Consider the following 16,504-nt stretch of genomic DNA (forward strand, 5'->3'; position numbering starts at 1 on the left):
AGCCCTTGAGCGGGAAGCGGTTGCCTGAGGGCCGGGGTTGGGGCGAGGGCTTCCCACCAGCGACCGACCTTTCCCCGCAGCCGCGCTGTGGGGGCAGGACAGGAGCCAGCACCGCTTCTCCTTGTCCTGCCCTCCCCATGCCTGAGGCGTTGGCCGCCGAGGGACGGAGCTTAACCGGGACACGGCGGAGCCGTGGGGACCCAGAGTCCGGTGTTCAGTTTGCCGTCCTCGGTATCGGCGAGCTGCCTACAAAATAAATGCTAAGATTCAGGCAGGGTAAGCAGAACGCCGTTTAGAAAGGTTACGCTGAAAATTCTCTCCCGCTCAAGGCTTTTCGTAGAATTGGTATTCAGGGCAAGAGCAGTGGGTTTTTCGTTGGGTTTTGGGGCTTTTTTGGGAAGCTTTTTATCTTGTTCACTGAATTTATAAGCCTTTTATTTTAATTAGTCAGGCCTAAGAGAACATGCAGATTCTTCTAGCTTTGCGGCGCTTAGATGCCTAAGCAGGCAAACTTTAATCGATTTCCGAGCAGTTATGCTCAGCAACAGCCTTGATTTTTAGATTTCTAAACAGAGAATGAGGATTTAAAAAAAAAAAATCAAAAATCAAACTATTTTAGCAATCCACACTGGAATATAGTAGCGACCTATTGCTGTCATTTGGTAGACGTTACTGCAGTTCTCCTAATTCCAGCCTGCCGAATCCTCGTAACAGAATCTATGGTAGACATTGCCGTGAGCTGACATAACGCGACCGCTAGCCAAGCGAGGGGGAATTCAAGGATATCTTGGCTGTAGGTAGTTTCCCTGGCTGACAGCTCAGTTTGGAGACCTGCCAGGGAGTGTTGGAAGCTGCCAAAGGAATCGCCACTGATTTTGCCCTTGCAGGAGGAAAATCGGGCAGTGAACGAGGACAGCTTTGGGGATTCTTAAGTGGAAAGCCCTCCAGTTGAACAGAAAGTAGACTGGGGAAAGAGGACCTAGTTTTATAAGTTGTTTTTTCACTGTTTAGGAAGGGAGTTTTTCCTCTCTGCAGCATGCTCCCTTAACGTGAAGGTGCTGTACTTTCTGAGATTGGCTGGTATAGCAGCCAGCCTTTTCCCTTGATAGCTGTGTGCCACATCCAGCATTTTCAGTTTTCCAGGGATATTAATAACTCAAAATATATTCTGCTGGGCACAGGCTCCAGCTCTTAACCTCATTTTATTCAAATAAAGCTGTCGATTGCTCCTTAATGTACAATTGTGTGCCTTCCCTTTAAACTTCCACTTAGGGAAAAGAACTCCCTATTTAGATAATGTAGTTGTCTTCATCTCCATGACTTAGCATTCTTGGGTCGGGAAGAGTCACAAAATGTCAGTCTTAATGAGAATGTAAACTTGGCACTGAAATAAAGTAATCTTTATTACTTTATTAGGGTATTGTATCGCTGAGAGGAATGCAGATTTCTTGAGGGAAGAGGGGAATGGGAACCTTTCTGCACGTAGGCAGTCAAGAAGTGAGGTCTCAAATTCTTGCTGCCATTTCCTCTCTGCTTACTAAAGGTGGAAACGAGTCCATCGTTGTGCACGGCACTGCGCACTTTAATCTTATGCACTTTAACGTGATGGGGTTGAGATAGTTCGTCATAGCCTCCTGGTAAGCTTTGTGCCTACTGTGTGCGTGGGAAATATTTGAAATAAAATGCTGTTTAAATATAAGGCAGATGTTTTCTCAGCTTTAATTTTCTTTTCTGTCCCTCTACCTTTAGAGTTGAGAGGCAAAATGGTCCACGCCGAAGCATTTTCACGTCCCTTGAGCCGGAATGAAGTGGTCGGACTAATTTTTCGTTTAACCATCTTTGGTGCCGTAACATACTTTACCATTAAATGGATGGTTGATGCCATTGATCCGACCAGAAAGCAAAAAGTAGAAGCTCAGAAACAGGTAGGATTTTATTCATAGATATTTCTGTGAAATGCTGTCTCGTTCCTTACTGTTCACACAGGGAAGCCTGCTGACTGAAAACTGGACTTGTAATAACCACCAGAATAATTGACAAAAGCATGTGGAATAATCAGAAAGACTAGAATTATTTTTTTAGTAAACCCCAGGATCTAGGCTGTTAGTGTTTTGAGCCCTCACATTTTACAACAAGTTAAAATTTCTAGCTTGGAGCGGTGGAGGAACTGTTGCACTGGAGCGCGATGTTGTCTCCAACACCCCGCAAGTGTGTGGTCCCAGCGCCGTTTCTGCTTCTGACAACTTTGCTGAGCAGCAGTCGTGTGAAGTAACGCTCTCGTCAGTCTCTTGGTTGCTTTTTAAAACTTGGGGCAGAAATAACTTCATTCTCTGCTGCTTTTTGGCAACTTAAGGGCAGAGGCAGGGTCTGCGGTTACTTGTGACAAAGAGGAATGCTGCTGTCCAAATGCCTGTTTAGGAACGTCTTGCACTTTGTCCTTCTCCCTCTGTTCTCCTCCTCCCCCGCCCCAAACCTCCAGTAGTAGTTAAAATGCCCTGGAAAGGGGAGGAAAAAAAAGTGAAAAAACATTCCTTTTGTTGAACTAGAATGATCCATGGGGTTTCATGCTCTGGGAAAAGGATTAGGTGCGTTTCAGAACCAAAAGTTAAATATTTCCTTTAGAAAGTTTTGAAGGAAATGTTGCACTTCCTTTTTGTTTTCTGGCTGACACAAATTTTGCAGATCCAAACAGCAGTTTTGACCAACCTAGTACTGGTTTTTCTTCTTTAATGAAATCTCTAGTTAAAAATATTGGCCCCACTTTGAAAATCCGCTTTCCCAACCCGTGCTAGTGCCAGCTTTTTGGTAAGAGGTTACAGTATCCCAAAAGCCTGTCAGACTTAAGTGCAAGTTTAAGCATAAAGAGAAACCTAATTGTGAAAGCCTGTTGACACAACGAATGGCTTTTCCTTTTAAACTGGGAAAAAGAAAACATTAAATAGAAATGTAGAAAAAATTGACTGGCTTCTGTGCGATTTTTTTTCCATAAAAATATATTAATCTTTTCTGGATAAAGTGCTGTGGAAGTTTGGAGGAGGGCTTGCTTTTCACAGTAATACAATGATGTCTCCTGTTAAAGTGTGCATGTATGATTTACAGGATTGTGAATGAAGATAAGCAAGCACATGAAAAAATTCGACTTCTTCCTAATAACAAATTTTGAGCTTTTCATCTGAATGTTGTACAAAGTTTGTAAGGATTAATGGGCTTTTTAAAAGTGTAATATGCCCGTATCAGCTTTGGAAACTCCTGTAGAGATTACGGAAGTGATTTTGTACTGAGGTTACCTGTGGGTCTGCAAACCTGTTCTGACCAGCAAAGTGCTTGTTTTGGTTGCTTTTCAGGCCATAATGTGTGGTTGTGGATTTGAGTGCGGGAGGGCTGGTGTGACACTTATTTGGTGGGAACTGAGACATATGACTTAGTTTTGCTCAAGTGACAAGAAGTCATTTGGAAATAGCAGAACCTTCTGCTTCCTAAAGATTTAACCTCTTTCCAGTTGTGACTGATGGAGAAGCTTTTCAGACTCCAAATAGCAGTTCTTGAAAAACTAATTTTTGAATTAAGCATCCAGTTTTTCTCTGATTTTTTTTTTCCCCCTTTGGTGTTTTATTCCCCCAGGCTGAAAAACTAATGAAGCAAATTGGAGTGAAAAACGTCAAGCTTACCGAATACGAAATGAGCATTGCTGCACATCTTGTAGACCCACTTAGCATGCATGTGAGAAACTGTTTTCCATGTTACTCTGATGAAAGCATTTCAGGCATGGAAGATGTTGATTTTTGACTTTGGATTACATTATTTGCCGTATATATGTGTCTGTGGAAATACATAGAAAATATTTCTGTAATTTAAAACTGAAATTGCATTGTTGAGAGCAGAGTTTTCTTAATCACTTTTCTAGTTTTGAGGCCTTGCACTGCTTTTAAGCTTGTGGATATTTTTTGTTGATAGAAGCTATGACAATTCTTTCTTACACTGTTTTTCCGTATTAGGTAACCTGGAGTGATATTGCAGGCCTAGATGATGTCATTACAGATTTGAAAGACACTGTCATTTTGCCCATCAAGAAGAAATACTTGTTTGAGAATTCCAGGCTCTTACAGCCACCAAAAGGTAGGAAGGAAACGTTAGGGATTTACACGTTGGTATTAACAAACATACAAACAAACAGTTAAAATTGCCCAGAAAGGAAAGCGGAAGTGGGTTGCCAGTCCAAAGTTCAACCATTAGGACTGATGCCAGGGAATAACCCTCAGGTTTTTCCTCTTCCCTTGCTGTAAAATCGAGTTCTAGTGATTAAGTTTCATGTTAATAATGAAATGACAGCTGCTTTTCAGTTATTGATACTACATTTTGGTACACTCATCTATGTAGCCTGCATTTTTAACTGCCTAAATTGTTGATTTTTTTTTTTCTTCTTATACCCAATCTTGTCCTTTGGCGTACGCGGCTCTAACTCTGCTGTACAGCTTTGTACACTTGGTTAATGTTTCTGTGGCGCCATAGAAACTTAAGTCATAAACATGAGACATCAGTGTCAGCTAATCTTGCAGACACCCTGCTCTAGTCCTAGAAATTCCAGCCATTCAGAGAGACAGAGATCCCATTTTTATTCTGGAGATCCCTTGAGATGCCCCATCCCTGGATATCTTCAAGGCCAGGCTGGATGTGGCTTTGAGCAACCTGGTCTAGTGGAAGGTGTCCCTGCCTATGGCAGGGGGGTTGGAACTAGATGATCTTTAAGGTCCCTTCCAACCCAAACCATTCTGTGATTCTATGATTCTATGATTTTTCCTCTGGACCTGAGCCGTGCAGTATTGCAGCAGTAAGGAAAACAGTGGGTGACAAATTAACTTTCTGACAGCACAACAGAATTTGGACTCTCTCTGCTGGAATTTGCTGTACGTTACAGCAAATAAGCAGAATTTGAACCTAAATGCTGGACAAAATGCCAAAGTCTATCTTCACGGCTCTAATCCTTGGATTAATATTCTAATCCTTGGAATATTGCCTTCTGAAAATTCTCTGAAAGCTGTTAATTACTGTCTGTACCTGTGACCATCTCAGTTTCCTGTCCTAAGTGATGGAAAATGAAGCACTTCTATAGCTGGTTTAGTTTTTCCAGGCTTTCTGTTTAAGTAACAAATTAAGCTGTCTGGAAAATTACTTTCATGTTATGATCCAATAGATGAAGGAAAAAATGATTTTTTTAATTTATCTTTTTAAATCAGACTTTCCATACAGGGCCAGCTCCCCAGTTTTATTAGTGGCTTGCAGTGTGTGTTAATAGGAGGTCATTGCTTCAGAGTAATCATGTTTGTGGTCATCAGTCACATAAGCAGGAAAAAAAAAAAACCCCAACCCCTGGTAATTCTTATGTGTTTCAGGCTCGTTTGACTTCATTTGTTTTCTTTACAACAATGTTCGAAAAACACCACGACAAGTTTAAAATTAATACGTCATATGGTAATTGTGGATAATCTGTTTAAAATGTTTGTAGGCTTTTCCCCTTCCCCCCCCCTCCCCCGCTAAGTTTTATTAGCAAGGCTGAAACTGGCGATAAACAAGGCCTGTGAAATGCTTACAGGAAATAAATAGGGCTTTAGTTCTATGTAACCTTTACAGTCACGGTAATAAAACAGTCACCTTTCAGACAAATGTCTCCCTTCAATTTCACAATTCCTGTTTTGGATATTCTTAGCTTTAATTTTAGAATACGGCTGTCTTAAACAGCTCTGTATTTGGTTTGATGGGACACTCTGTAACTTGGTTTCTTATCTTTTAAAACTTGGATAAAATACAAGCCTGGACACTGTCAGGTCTGTCATAGCAAAGCGTGTTTCCCGTGCAGCGACCGGAGAGCGTTAACGCCGTTGCTTTTTCAGGAGTGCTTCTCTATGGCCCTCCTGGCTGTGGCAAGACGCTGATCGCCAAAGCTACAGCCAAGGAAGCTGGTTGTCGATTTATTAATCTCCAGCCTTCAACACTGACGGACAAGTGGTATGGGGAGTCTCAGAAGCTGGCTGCTGCTGTCTTCTCCCTGGCGATAAAGCTCCAACCATCCATCATCTTTATTGACGAAATAGGTAAAAATCCATCTTTTTTTGTAAGTAACTATAGCAGAGTGACATTATAGGTTCAAGTTGGTGCCTATGTTGATCTACTGTCATGTTTTCCTTTAAAACAGTGATTAATGGAGCAAGGTTTAGTCATACAAATAGTGTTGTAAAGTAATGGTGGCAAATTAGGAAAACCAGTATATTTCTTGCTCATGTTAGTGGAGGAAATTACAAGCCAAACAAGTCGCCACTAATATCTGGTTGAGTTAAGGTGGTTCATGAGGAAAGCTTTTCTTCTTTCAGGGGAACTGCTTATTCAGGAAACCCATCACCAAATACACTTCAACACGTCTGCCGCGAGGGCACATAGTGGGAAATAAAACAGGTTTAGGAGAGCTGAGGAATGATAGTTTTAAGACTGGAGAAATAGGAGGGGAAGTTCACTAGGAAGACAGCAAAGGTGCCAGTTGTTCAGTGCATCTGCACTTGTCACATGGGTGCTTGAAGTTCCTGTGAACTTCAGCAGTTTAGTTAAAATTGCTCGTTGTCTTGTAGCACTGGCACCTCTCAGAGTGAGTTGTACAGTGAGTGGGAACAGCACCCGACGAAGCTTTTACCCTCTCTGTGGTTCAGTTTTATGAAGGGGCTGTGTTCTTGAGACGCTTTTTATCCTTTTGTGCAGATGTGACAAATGTGGGGGTTTTCTAGCTGTTGGAACCAGTAGCAGAGTTAGAGCTCTGCATAGCAAAGTTTATAACCTCCTTCACGTCAGTCCTGCAGCTTGCTGTTCTCCTGTGCTTCAGTGTCTTCTAGCTTGCCAGACATGCTTTCATCTCTGCATGAGAAATTAAGGTGAAAGTTACACTTTCCATGAGTTCAGGAAGGTGAAAATTTGGAGTGCAAGATTTGGGACAATCTCATGTGATAGCTAAACCTCTCGTCTAATGTCGTTTAAAAGATATTCTTAAAAATATGGTGAGATTTCCCTTTCCTGTTCTTCATAGTAAGAAGTATTTTTTGTTTGTTGATAATATTTATTTTAAAAGTATGAACTAAGATAGAGAACAGCACGAGTTGGCACGTGGGAAGTCAAACAGCATGGTTTCTGTGACAGGATTGGGAGTAAAGTGCTCTACTGAATCCTTTTGTACAGATTCCTTCTTACGCAGTCGGTCGAGTTCTGACCACGAAGCTACGGCTATGATGAAAGCGCAGTTCATGAGTCTGTGGGACGGACTGGACACCGATTACAACTGCCAAGTAAGTGCAAAGGATATCAAGAAAAGTCACATGCTGCCTCCCTCTCTGTTACTGTGCACTGAGCCTTGGGGGAGAGAGCAGACTGCAGGTAGAAATAATCGCCAGAAGAGCAGTAGTCATTACCAGTATATTGTGGGAATGAGATTAGTTACATTAATAGATCATTTTTTCTTCTTGAGAAGACTGTTTTTGTAGGTACTGTGGTTTTAATTAAGAGGTGTTATTTTCAGAAGTCTCTCAAGTTTCAGTAACGTAGCTAATAAAACTGGGAAGTTTTAAACTGTTTTGAAAAAGATCTCGTCAACAATATTTTCTTCAGGTGAAGTGAATCTTTGATCTCAGACCTTTCAGTACCTTTCCTGAATATGCATCACTGCTGCAGGTTGCTTGGTTTGTTTCCCGAAAAGCATTGGTTTGATTCCATAAAAGACTAGCACTAGACTTAGGAGTTAATTTGAAAGGAGAGAAAGTTGACATTATCAAAAGAGAAGTTGTATGAAATGGAGCCGTGCCTTCCTCCTGTCATTCCTGTACACTTCCAAACCTCTCCCATAATCTCGGTAGAAGTATTCTGTTTTGGAGAGAGGAAAAGAATTAGAAAAGCTGCTGGTGCTGTCAAAACCCATTTATGAAATGAATTACTTGACTGCAGCATAGACGAAAGCCTGCTCGGCACATTTCGGAACTGTCAGCGGGAGTGATCCTTGAAGGCCTTTGAAAGGGATGTTTAGTCTCCAGTTTTAAAATTTTCAGCCTTTTAAATCTGTATTTTCCTGTGAATGGGTTCCAGTGCTCTCGCCTCCATTTGTTCTTTCTTTGCAAAATCTGCTCTTCCTCCTCTCTCAAGCTTGTGCTAAAGATTTTTTTTTCCTGTTGATTCTGTAAAAACCGGTTGGAACGCAGTCAGTATACACCCCAAGGAGCTTTACAGCTGGCCGTTTGCTTGCCGTTAATAAGAGGCCAGTGGTATGAAGGCTCAAGTGGATGCTAACAGGACCTTGCAAGCGCTTGAATGTGTTACTTTTTCTCCCTGGTATACTGGCAGCTTCTTGGAGCAAGTCAAATTGTTCCTTCCCTGCAGTAAGACAGTATGTGGGCTTAGCCATCTCGTGAATTCAGCGTACAGAGCCTCAGCAGGTCACTCTTGCCCTGTGCCTCTGCGGGGAAGGAGCCACTAAAGAAGAACGCAGTGCAGGCAGTTGACCAGAAACACTGCAGGGGTTGATGAGGTTTCTGGGGAGCTTTTCAGCAGAAAATTTCAGGCTGCCCCCTGAGACATGACTGCATTTCAGGAATAGTTGTTTAAGCCATGGTTTTGACACTTATATTGTCTCAGTTTTTGACAGCCAGCTCGCTGGGTGCTCTTCTTAATTACGAGTGTTTACTTGGGAGCTTTGGTTTGCTTGTCTGATTCTTGCCAAACAGATTTCATAGAACGGGTTGGGTTGGAAGGGACTTTAAAGATCATCTAGTCCCCCCCCCCCTGCCATGGGCAGGGACACCTTCCACTAGACCAGGTTGCTCCAAGCCTCATCCAGCCTGGCCTTGAACACTTCCAGGGATGGGGCATCCACAGGTTCTCTGGGCAGCCTGTCGCAGTGCTTCACCACCATTTCCTTTGAATAAGGATTAAATTTGGCTTTTCTTACAGTAACAAAAATTCCAAATGCTAGCAAGAAATTGTATAAATAAGCGTTGCGATGAATGGTACTTGTTCCTGTGTTGATGGTGCCTGAAAACCACATTCATCTTTGGGCTAAACCTGCCAAGGATATATATTCTGGAGTCTGGCAGGCGCAGTGCCTGGAGAGCAAAGCTGTGCTGCTTCGAGGGATGGTTCAGGTTTGGAAGCCCTGTACAGCCGCATTTGTGACCTGTGTGGAGTCCCACCTTCGAAGAACCTGCGCACAGAGCTGGTTTTGGGAAGGCTCCTCAGCTCCAGTAGCACGGAGGGAGCAACGCTTCGGGTCCAGCCTTGGGCCTTGATGCGGACCACGGGCAAGCACAGCATGGGTGCAGGGAAGTCCCTTTGCAAAAGGCAGCTCAGCCGGACAGGAGCTGGTGTTTGGCCATGTGCTTGCACGCCTGACGCTTTCGAGGAGGTGAAGACTGCCAGAGCCATGGCGAAAAAATGCACCTTTTGGCTTTTAACCTGTAGAAATTTGCCACCATGTAATTAAGCCTCTAGGTGGCAGGGTGACTCTGCTCTGGAACACGCCACCCAGCCTGGCCAGGACCGCTGGCGCTGCCAGGGCTGGCTGCGGAACAATGACCCGGGACAAAAGGCCAGAAGCATGTCAAGAAACTCTATTGACTAGAGATTAATTTGCTTGACATATTTCACCGTCGTGACTGGGTATTTGCAATGTACATAACTTAAAATAACAAATGAGAAAACAAGGCTGTCGTGAATGGGGAGTAAATTTGTTCTTAAACTAATAACTGGAACATGGTCAAACGAGGTAAATACTCTCCTTGTATTGAACTTGGCTCATACACATCTAACGTGCTGCTGTGACAGTATACCAGCGCATAGAGGCTCTTATCAACCTCTAATGCTTTTCTTTAATGCTTAAAAAAAAAAAAAAGAAAAGAAATAAACAACATTTTAGTGCATGGGAAAGCTGCTGGTTTGGTCATCCTGGTGAACCGGTTGCCTTTCTTTTTTCAACACAGCACAAAAACACGACGTTTTTTAATACCTTATCAAAACGCCTCTTTACGAGTTCCTTCCAGACCACCAGGAACTAAAGAGACATCGCTAAGGCTTACAAATGGAAGTTTGGGGTTACTGCTTAAGAGTTTGAACTTCCAAATTGGCTTCAGATGAGTGTACAAGTCTCCAGCTGGATGGCACTCTGTGCTACCAATGCTCTCTTGAGACGCCTGTGTAAATCCAGCTGCAGAAATCAGTACCAGGAAACTTTATGTAACTTCTTCAGACGTCGATGTTCTTGATAAAGTGTCACATGCTTGGTTTTGAAACTCCAATGCAGTTTTTTCTGTTGGTGTATACAGGTCATAGTGATGGGAGCCACCAACCGTCCTCAGGATCTTGACTCTGCAATCATGAGAAGAATGCCGACCCGGTTTCACATCAACCAACCTGTAAGTCCTGCCTGGTTTACCTGAACCGTGTGTCTAGTGGCTGAGCTGCAGCCAGGCAAATGCATATCTCTGGTTTTGGTGGTTGTTTTTTTCCCAAAGAAATTATTGTTTTGATCTGGTTTTAGCTTTTTAGAAGTACATATGTAACTTTGCTTTTTAAGGTGAGGTTTCTCACAGAAATCGTGATTCCTTGGGTCTTTTACCTGAAACAACTCCATGTGCTCTGAGAGCTTCCCGCCCGTTGTCCTCCCATGTAAGAATGGAGGGGCTCAGACACTGCGCCCTGGAAAGAGCTTAGTTTTAAATTGAAGACGGCCACAAAGAGCACACGCTTGCCGCGGGGGAGAGTGGCCCTTGGGTCAGGTCGTGTCAAGAGGCAGGTACATACTGGCTACCGTTTACACCTGCTCGATACACAGCATTGAGTTTTCAAGGAGAGGGAGTGGAACCTGCATACCAAAGCCTGCATTCTTCTCAAGCCTTTCTGCAGTCAGGCACTGCAGGCAGCCGGGAACACTGTTTTTACTCCACTTAGGATCTGTGCCGAAGAGGCGGCGGTTAAGGCACAGCAGCCATCGCAAGGTTGCCCTAACTGTAAGTTTTGCTACTGCCGGCCTTTTCAAGGCGTTTTAGTTCCTTGGAACACTTACCGGTATCACAAGACAAGAGCAATATTACATGTGTCAGTGCTACAGAGAGTTCAGTTGTGGTTGTCAGTATTCCCTTCTGGCTGCAGAGATACCCTTTGTTACTCGTTTTCTGCAGAAACTTGGGAACAAAACCGGAGGAGTAGAACGCTTAGTGATTGTGCAAGAGAGTAGTCATGTTCCCAGGCCCATCTTGTTTGAACTGGCTTGCACTCCTCGTGGGCAGAGACTTTTTGAAACAAAGCATTTATAACCTAGTAAGAGCTTTTCTGCGATGCCTGCTCACTGGGTTCCATACGCCTTACTCATCTCCAAGGTTTTCCATCAATCACTAAGAAGCAAGGATTTGTATTTTAATACTTCATCGTGTCTTTCTATCAAGAACTGTTGTTAGAATGGCAAATCATCGCCAGGTAACAGCACCTCAGGATATTACAGGGTTGGCTCCCTCTCCCAGGATCAGAATTACAACAGGAGGTGTCATTTAGGTCACAGGCACGTAACTTTCCGCGCCTCGCTACAGCCATTGTGTCGACTTACCCCTTGTCTGCGGTACTTTGCAGTACAACCCAGATTGGTTACAAGTCTTTTATTGAGGGCCGAGGTAACTCGTGTACTGTGGATTGGAAGTGTGCACAGGTACTGTTGCTGCGGAGTAGCTAAAGCCTTGTGGATTTTATAGCTGAGTTTGAGATTAAAATGCCCAAAATTACTCATAAGAAATTATTTGCAAGCCAGAGGGAAACGGAAGAAGTATTTTTGTAGCGATAATGCCAACTCTTCAGCTGCCAGAGAATCTATGGGGTAGTTTTTCCCCTTTATAACAACAAAAGTGGATTTAGGACAAGTGTGGTTTGGGGAGACACAAAAAAAGAACCTTTTTGCTGCCTGTGTTGTACCTGGCTATTAAGGATATGCTCAGGACTTACACTGTGATGAGGTTACTGAAAAAAAACAGCTGTGATCTATATTGTTTTAAATTTCCCATCCGTAGAATTTAATTGGTCTTTTTTTTTTTTTAAGCAGAACAGGTGTGGGATTTAGCAAACTATTGAAAGCATCCCCTAGATCTAGAGGGTCTGCCCTCCGTTAAAGATGATGGGAAATCTTTGGAGACTGCCGCTTTCCCTTAGGGCAAAGTAAGACTAAATGTCAGTGCGTTTTCCCTTTCCCTGTAGTTAGTGTAAATGTATACGCCCAGATGTTTAGTTTCACGTGCTCCTGAAGTCAGAGTACCCTCGATCTCATCTTGGTGAGTGATTTGTCATCAGATGGGTTTCCTTCATGTGTATCACGTCTCCCGTTTGAGGGCCCAGCTTGGGGCACTGAGTGGTGACGGAAAACCCATGTTGTGCAAGCTCGAGGTAGATGTTACGTGTGTTTGGTTTCTACACTAGTAACTTTACTCTCTTTTGTTTAAGGCTCTGAAACAAAGAGAAGCAATCCTGAAGCTAATTTTGAAAAATGAAAACGTAAGTAGGGTTCTTGCATGGTTAATTTGCCATATTACTGTTTCCATGAGTGCAAGCTCCGGAGTTGCAGAAAACATGTTTTATAATTGACTGCCTTGGAGTAAGGTAGAGATTATCTACCAGGGTACGTCTGATTATAACCTAAGAATCTTCTGTGGTTTTAGGTGTGGCGTGAAATTAAAGCAGCAGCATTGTTGCCTGCTGGTTTAAGCATGAGCCTCAGTCAGAGCAGCAGTCTTGGATTTTTGTGGTGAATCACCCTCTCCGGGGAAAATTACTTAATTTCTCTCTCTCCATTTTCTTGTTATATAACAAGACAATATATTTATCTCTCTAAAGTTGCCAAAGATGAATCATGTTTGGAAATCACTTTGATCAGTGAAAGAAATTTCAAGACATTATGAAGCAGGGAGAGGAGATACTGTATTTTTTTTTAACTCTCTACAGTCTGTTGGCTCAAGTCAAGCAAGGAGGAATGACGTTTTTTGACAGTGCTGCTTTTGTCTCTTTAACCCATAGCTCATACTTCCTTTAGAGGAAAACTACTATGGATGTTGTCGCTAATACTGCGTGGTGTTTGTGTCACTGTCTGCGTTCCAGGATGAGGGGAAGGGGTAGGTGCGAGCACACCTGGTGGTGTCTGTTGGCAGGGTATGGGACTGATGCTGTCGGAGGTTCCTGCCAAATGTAGTCTGCAGAATTAGCTGCCTTGAAGTTAATGTTGCAAAGTGTCCCTTGCTTGAGGTCCATCCTGATAAATACGATTCGTTAGTAAAACCAACTTAGATTTTTAAGAGGCCTAAAAATCACAGCTTATCATTACGAATGGCTGAGATACTGGGGAGGTTGCTTTGCAAATGGATTGTTTGTATAGGATTGGAATACAGGGTGTGGTTTTTTGCAAAACACTAGATTTAGATGTGAAAACAGAACTGCCGTTGAAATGCCAGAAATGTTACGGAGGAAGAGCTGACCTATTTGCAGAAAATCTCAACCTAAAACGTCCCCTGCAAGGGGGATTTCAGACTCGGGTTTCTCTCCGAGAGCTGCTGGGGACATATGCTGAATAACAGCCCTTTATGCAGGCTCCCTGAATGTCTGCAGCCGCCTGGCCCTTGCACGCCAGCGGACTCTGGGGCTCCTTGGCCTCGGCGGCTGGGCCTGGGCCTTGCACCAGCTTGGCCTGGAGGCCTTCAGCGTAAACCTGCAGCAGCTGCTGAATAGGCCTGAAAGAAGGCAAGGTGTATCGAGCGCTTGGCAGTCAATCGCAGCCACACAAGCAATGTTTTTCTGAAGAGGGGAGACAAAAATCGGCCTGTACTGGGTATCCCAAAGTAGAAAGAATTTGGTCCCCCAAACTGAGCTTATTTTCAGCCGGGGTGACAAACTTCCTGGCAGTTCTTCCCATGGCTGGTGTAATCCTGCCCTCCCTTTTTCCTGCTTGTCTTAAAACCTTGTTTCTTCCTTCTCACTCAAAGGGAAATCCTTTTCCATGCCCGCTATGTGGCATGTCCGGTGGCTGTTGACTCTTAGCCAGCCGCACTACTCCAGCTCGCGATGGCCTTTAGCCCCACGTTGACCAAGTACGCTGCAGAGCCACAGCGGAGGGTTACTGGCTTTGTATTTGTGCGCAGGATCATGCGTCGAAGCAAAGCACTTGGAGACAGCCAGGCTGTGCTGTCTGCAGGAGACACGTTGATCCCAGCCAGGTGCTGCTTTTGCCTTCGTTTCCATGCCTGGGGAGCCGTCTGCCTCGCTCCAAACCCTCTGGGATTGGGGCTTAAGATATGACCCAGCAGGACGGCATCACTAACCCTTGTCTTCAAGACAAGTGGGGGGATGGTGGGGAACGGGAAAGGTGCTCGGTGGATGTCAGCGTGTCCTCGGGTTCTCCAGAGGAGAGTGCGGGTCGAAGGGGTAGCTGGAAGCCGCAGAGATCGCACCTGGGACTCTGCCTTCATCCCCACGGAATAGTTTCCTTCTCGGAAGTCACTGCCTGGGTTCAGCCTTTCATTAGACCAGTCTGGCTTTGACTGAAACACGGATGCATTGCAGAATGTGCCAGGGAGGGCTGCTCTTGGAGGTTCTGTAAACAGGCTGAGTACCTGTGGAGTCTTGGCCGGAATGAGTCTGGTCTGACCCAGCGCACGCAGCTGGACACCTGGTTTTGCCTCCAAGTTCTCCGTTTTAGGGTCGTGTAAAGCGGGAGCACTTGTTGGGTAACCCAGTGGACAACTGAGTTGCTGAGGGAGCCGACAACGGCTTTGGAAGTTCTTTGTCTTCACTGACAGGGCGCAACGACAAAACGTGACGCGACGGGAGCTTTCCCGGCCTCGCTCAGCTGCTGGGCGAGGGAAGCGTTTCAAATGGCCTATTAGAAAAGGGCCGTGTCCGGAAGGAGACCCCTTGGGTAGCGGTCATTGTTTGCGGAGAGGCACGTAGCTACTTAAATTAGGTTTTAAATTGAAGGTTCAGCCCTTTACCAAAACAAAAAAAGGCAGTGTTGTTGCAGGAAACTAGTGTGGACGTTTGGGCGACCCAGTTCTGGCCATCCAGGTTTCCACAGCCCCATGGGAGCTCTGTCAGCAGCAGAATACACCAGCACGGTGGATGGCGTGCTCTCAGCCGCCTGCTCAGTCTTTGGGGGGTTTTATCAGCCTCAGAGTTTTGCCAGCTGAAACATTGGTTTGACTTATTGAAATGAACTACTTGGAGAGTTCAGAACTGTGAGTTAATGAAATTACTTGCTTTTGGCTCTCCAAAAAACCAGCCAAGACTGAAGATCATCATCTCAGGGCAGATGAAAGTAGTGAGAGGTGACTCTTCCTTCTTGTAGGACCAGGTCAATGTCTCCAGAGTGTTCATGCTCTCGCCTCTGTGTTTTTTTTTGAGCAGGTGGACAGGCACGTAGATCTCCTCGAGGTTGCCAAAGAGACCGACGGCTTCTCAGGCAGCGACCTGAAAGAAATGTGCCGGGATGCAGCTCTCCTCTGTGTCAGGGAATATGTTAATTCTGCCTGCGAGGAAGAGACGTAGGTGTCTTTGTTCTGTCTGTTACGATAGCCGAACGGCCGTTGGGAGCGTGCCGCATGCTGCACGCTGCCCACTTCTTGTGTTTCCCGATGTGAATCGCGGATTTACAGGGGTTTAAAAACCCTTGCTGTGATTCACAGTGAGCAGGAGGTTCTCCTTCTCTGGGCAAACTGCTGCTGTGCAGTGGGAAAAACCCCAAACAATACGTGACCGTTATTTATTCTAACTGTGAGAAGAAGACCGCGTGTTCCAAGGCGTCAGGCCCGGGGTGGTGGGAGCTGACAAGAGCTGTCGCTGCGTGACGTTACCCGGCTTCAACGTCGGTAATGCTCTTGCCTGCGTGTAACTCCGCCGCCGCCGTCTCCCCGGTTATCTCCCGTTCGCGCAGGAAGCGCGCGTGCGGAGAGCGGTGTGCTGCCAGCGTAACGCTGGCTCCGCGTCGGGGCTGCTCCTTCCCGATTCCGTCCCCTGGTCGGAATAGCTGTCGCACGGCGCCTGAATCGCTCACCCTGCCTGTTTCCTCTCTTTTAAAGCCACGACGAAGATGAAATTCGGCCCGTGCAGCAGCAGGATCTCCACAGGGCCATTGAGAAGATGAGGAAATCGAAGGATGCCACGCTGCACAACGTTCTGATGCACGTTAGCCTGGATTAAGGCACAGGGGCGCAGCTGCGGTTTCTGATGTGATTTAGTGTGACTTCTGTTGTCAGTGAGCAAAAACCGTGTCCGGGGGTGGGAGCGGGGGATGTCCCTTGAAGAAGGGAGTTGTTTCTCGAATCGTTTTTATACAGCAACTTCTAAGTTATTGAAATCCTGTGGTGCACAACTAGAAGCGGAACAAGAGAAGGGGAACAATTGCAGCCCGGACCCAGAGCGACCGCCTGCGTCTCGCCCCCCTGGGCGGTATGCTGCGTGGCCGCGG

At 45.1% G+C, this 16,504-nt stretch overlaps 1 protein-coding gene across 1 annotated transcript; it reads left to right on the forward strand.

The window, feature by feature from the left end:
• The first annotated feature begins 180 nt into the window (after nt 1-180).
• ATAD1 (ATPase family, AAA domain containing 1) lies at nt 181-16,236 on the forward strand. The gene is made up of 10 exons (XM_010161336.1): nt 181-205; nt 1,752-1,925; nt 3,622-3,720; nt 3,996-4,116; nt 5,889-6,089; nt 7,216-7,322; nt 10,341-10,430; nt 12,499-12,549; nt 15,445-15,581; nt 16,116-16,236. Exons 2-10 carry the CDS (start codon nt 1,764-1,766, stop codon nt 16,234-16,236), a joined length of 1,089 nt encoding a protein of 362 aa, XP_010159638.1. The 5' UTR covers nt 181-205; nt 1,752-1,763.
• Nucleotides 16,237-16,504: the final 268 nt, after the last annotated feature.

This window comes from Eurypyga helias, unplaced genomic scaffold (assembly GCF_000690775.1).
Source record: "Eurypyga helias isolate BGI_N326 unplaced genomic scaffold, ASM69077v1 scaffold38721, whole genome shotgun sequence".
Classification (NCBI taxonomy): Eukaryota; Metazoa; Chordata; class Aves; order Eurypygiformes; family Eurypygidae; genus Eurypyga; species Eurypyga helias.

Bases quoted from the DNA above. Each gene is read 5' to 3' on its own strand.
- ATAD1 (XM_010161336.1), top strand. From the start codon at position 1,764: ATGGTCCACGCCGAAGCATTTTCACGTCCCTTGAGCCGGAATGAAGTG. The intron at 7,323-10,340 runs GTAAGTGCAAAG...TGGTGTATACAG, and splicing joins ACACCGATTACAACTGCCAA to GTCATAGTGATGGGAGCCAC. The intron at 12,550-15,444 runs GTAAGTAGGGTT...TTTTTTGAGCAG, and splicing joins TAATTTTGAAAAATGAAAAC to GTGGACAGGCACGTAGATCT.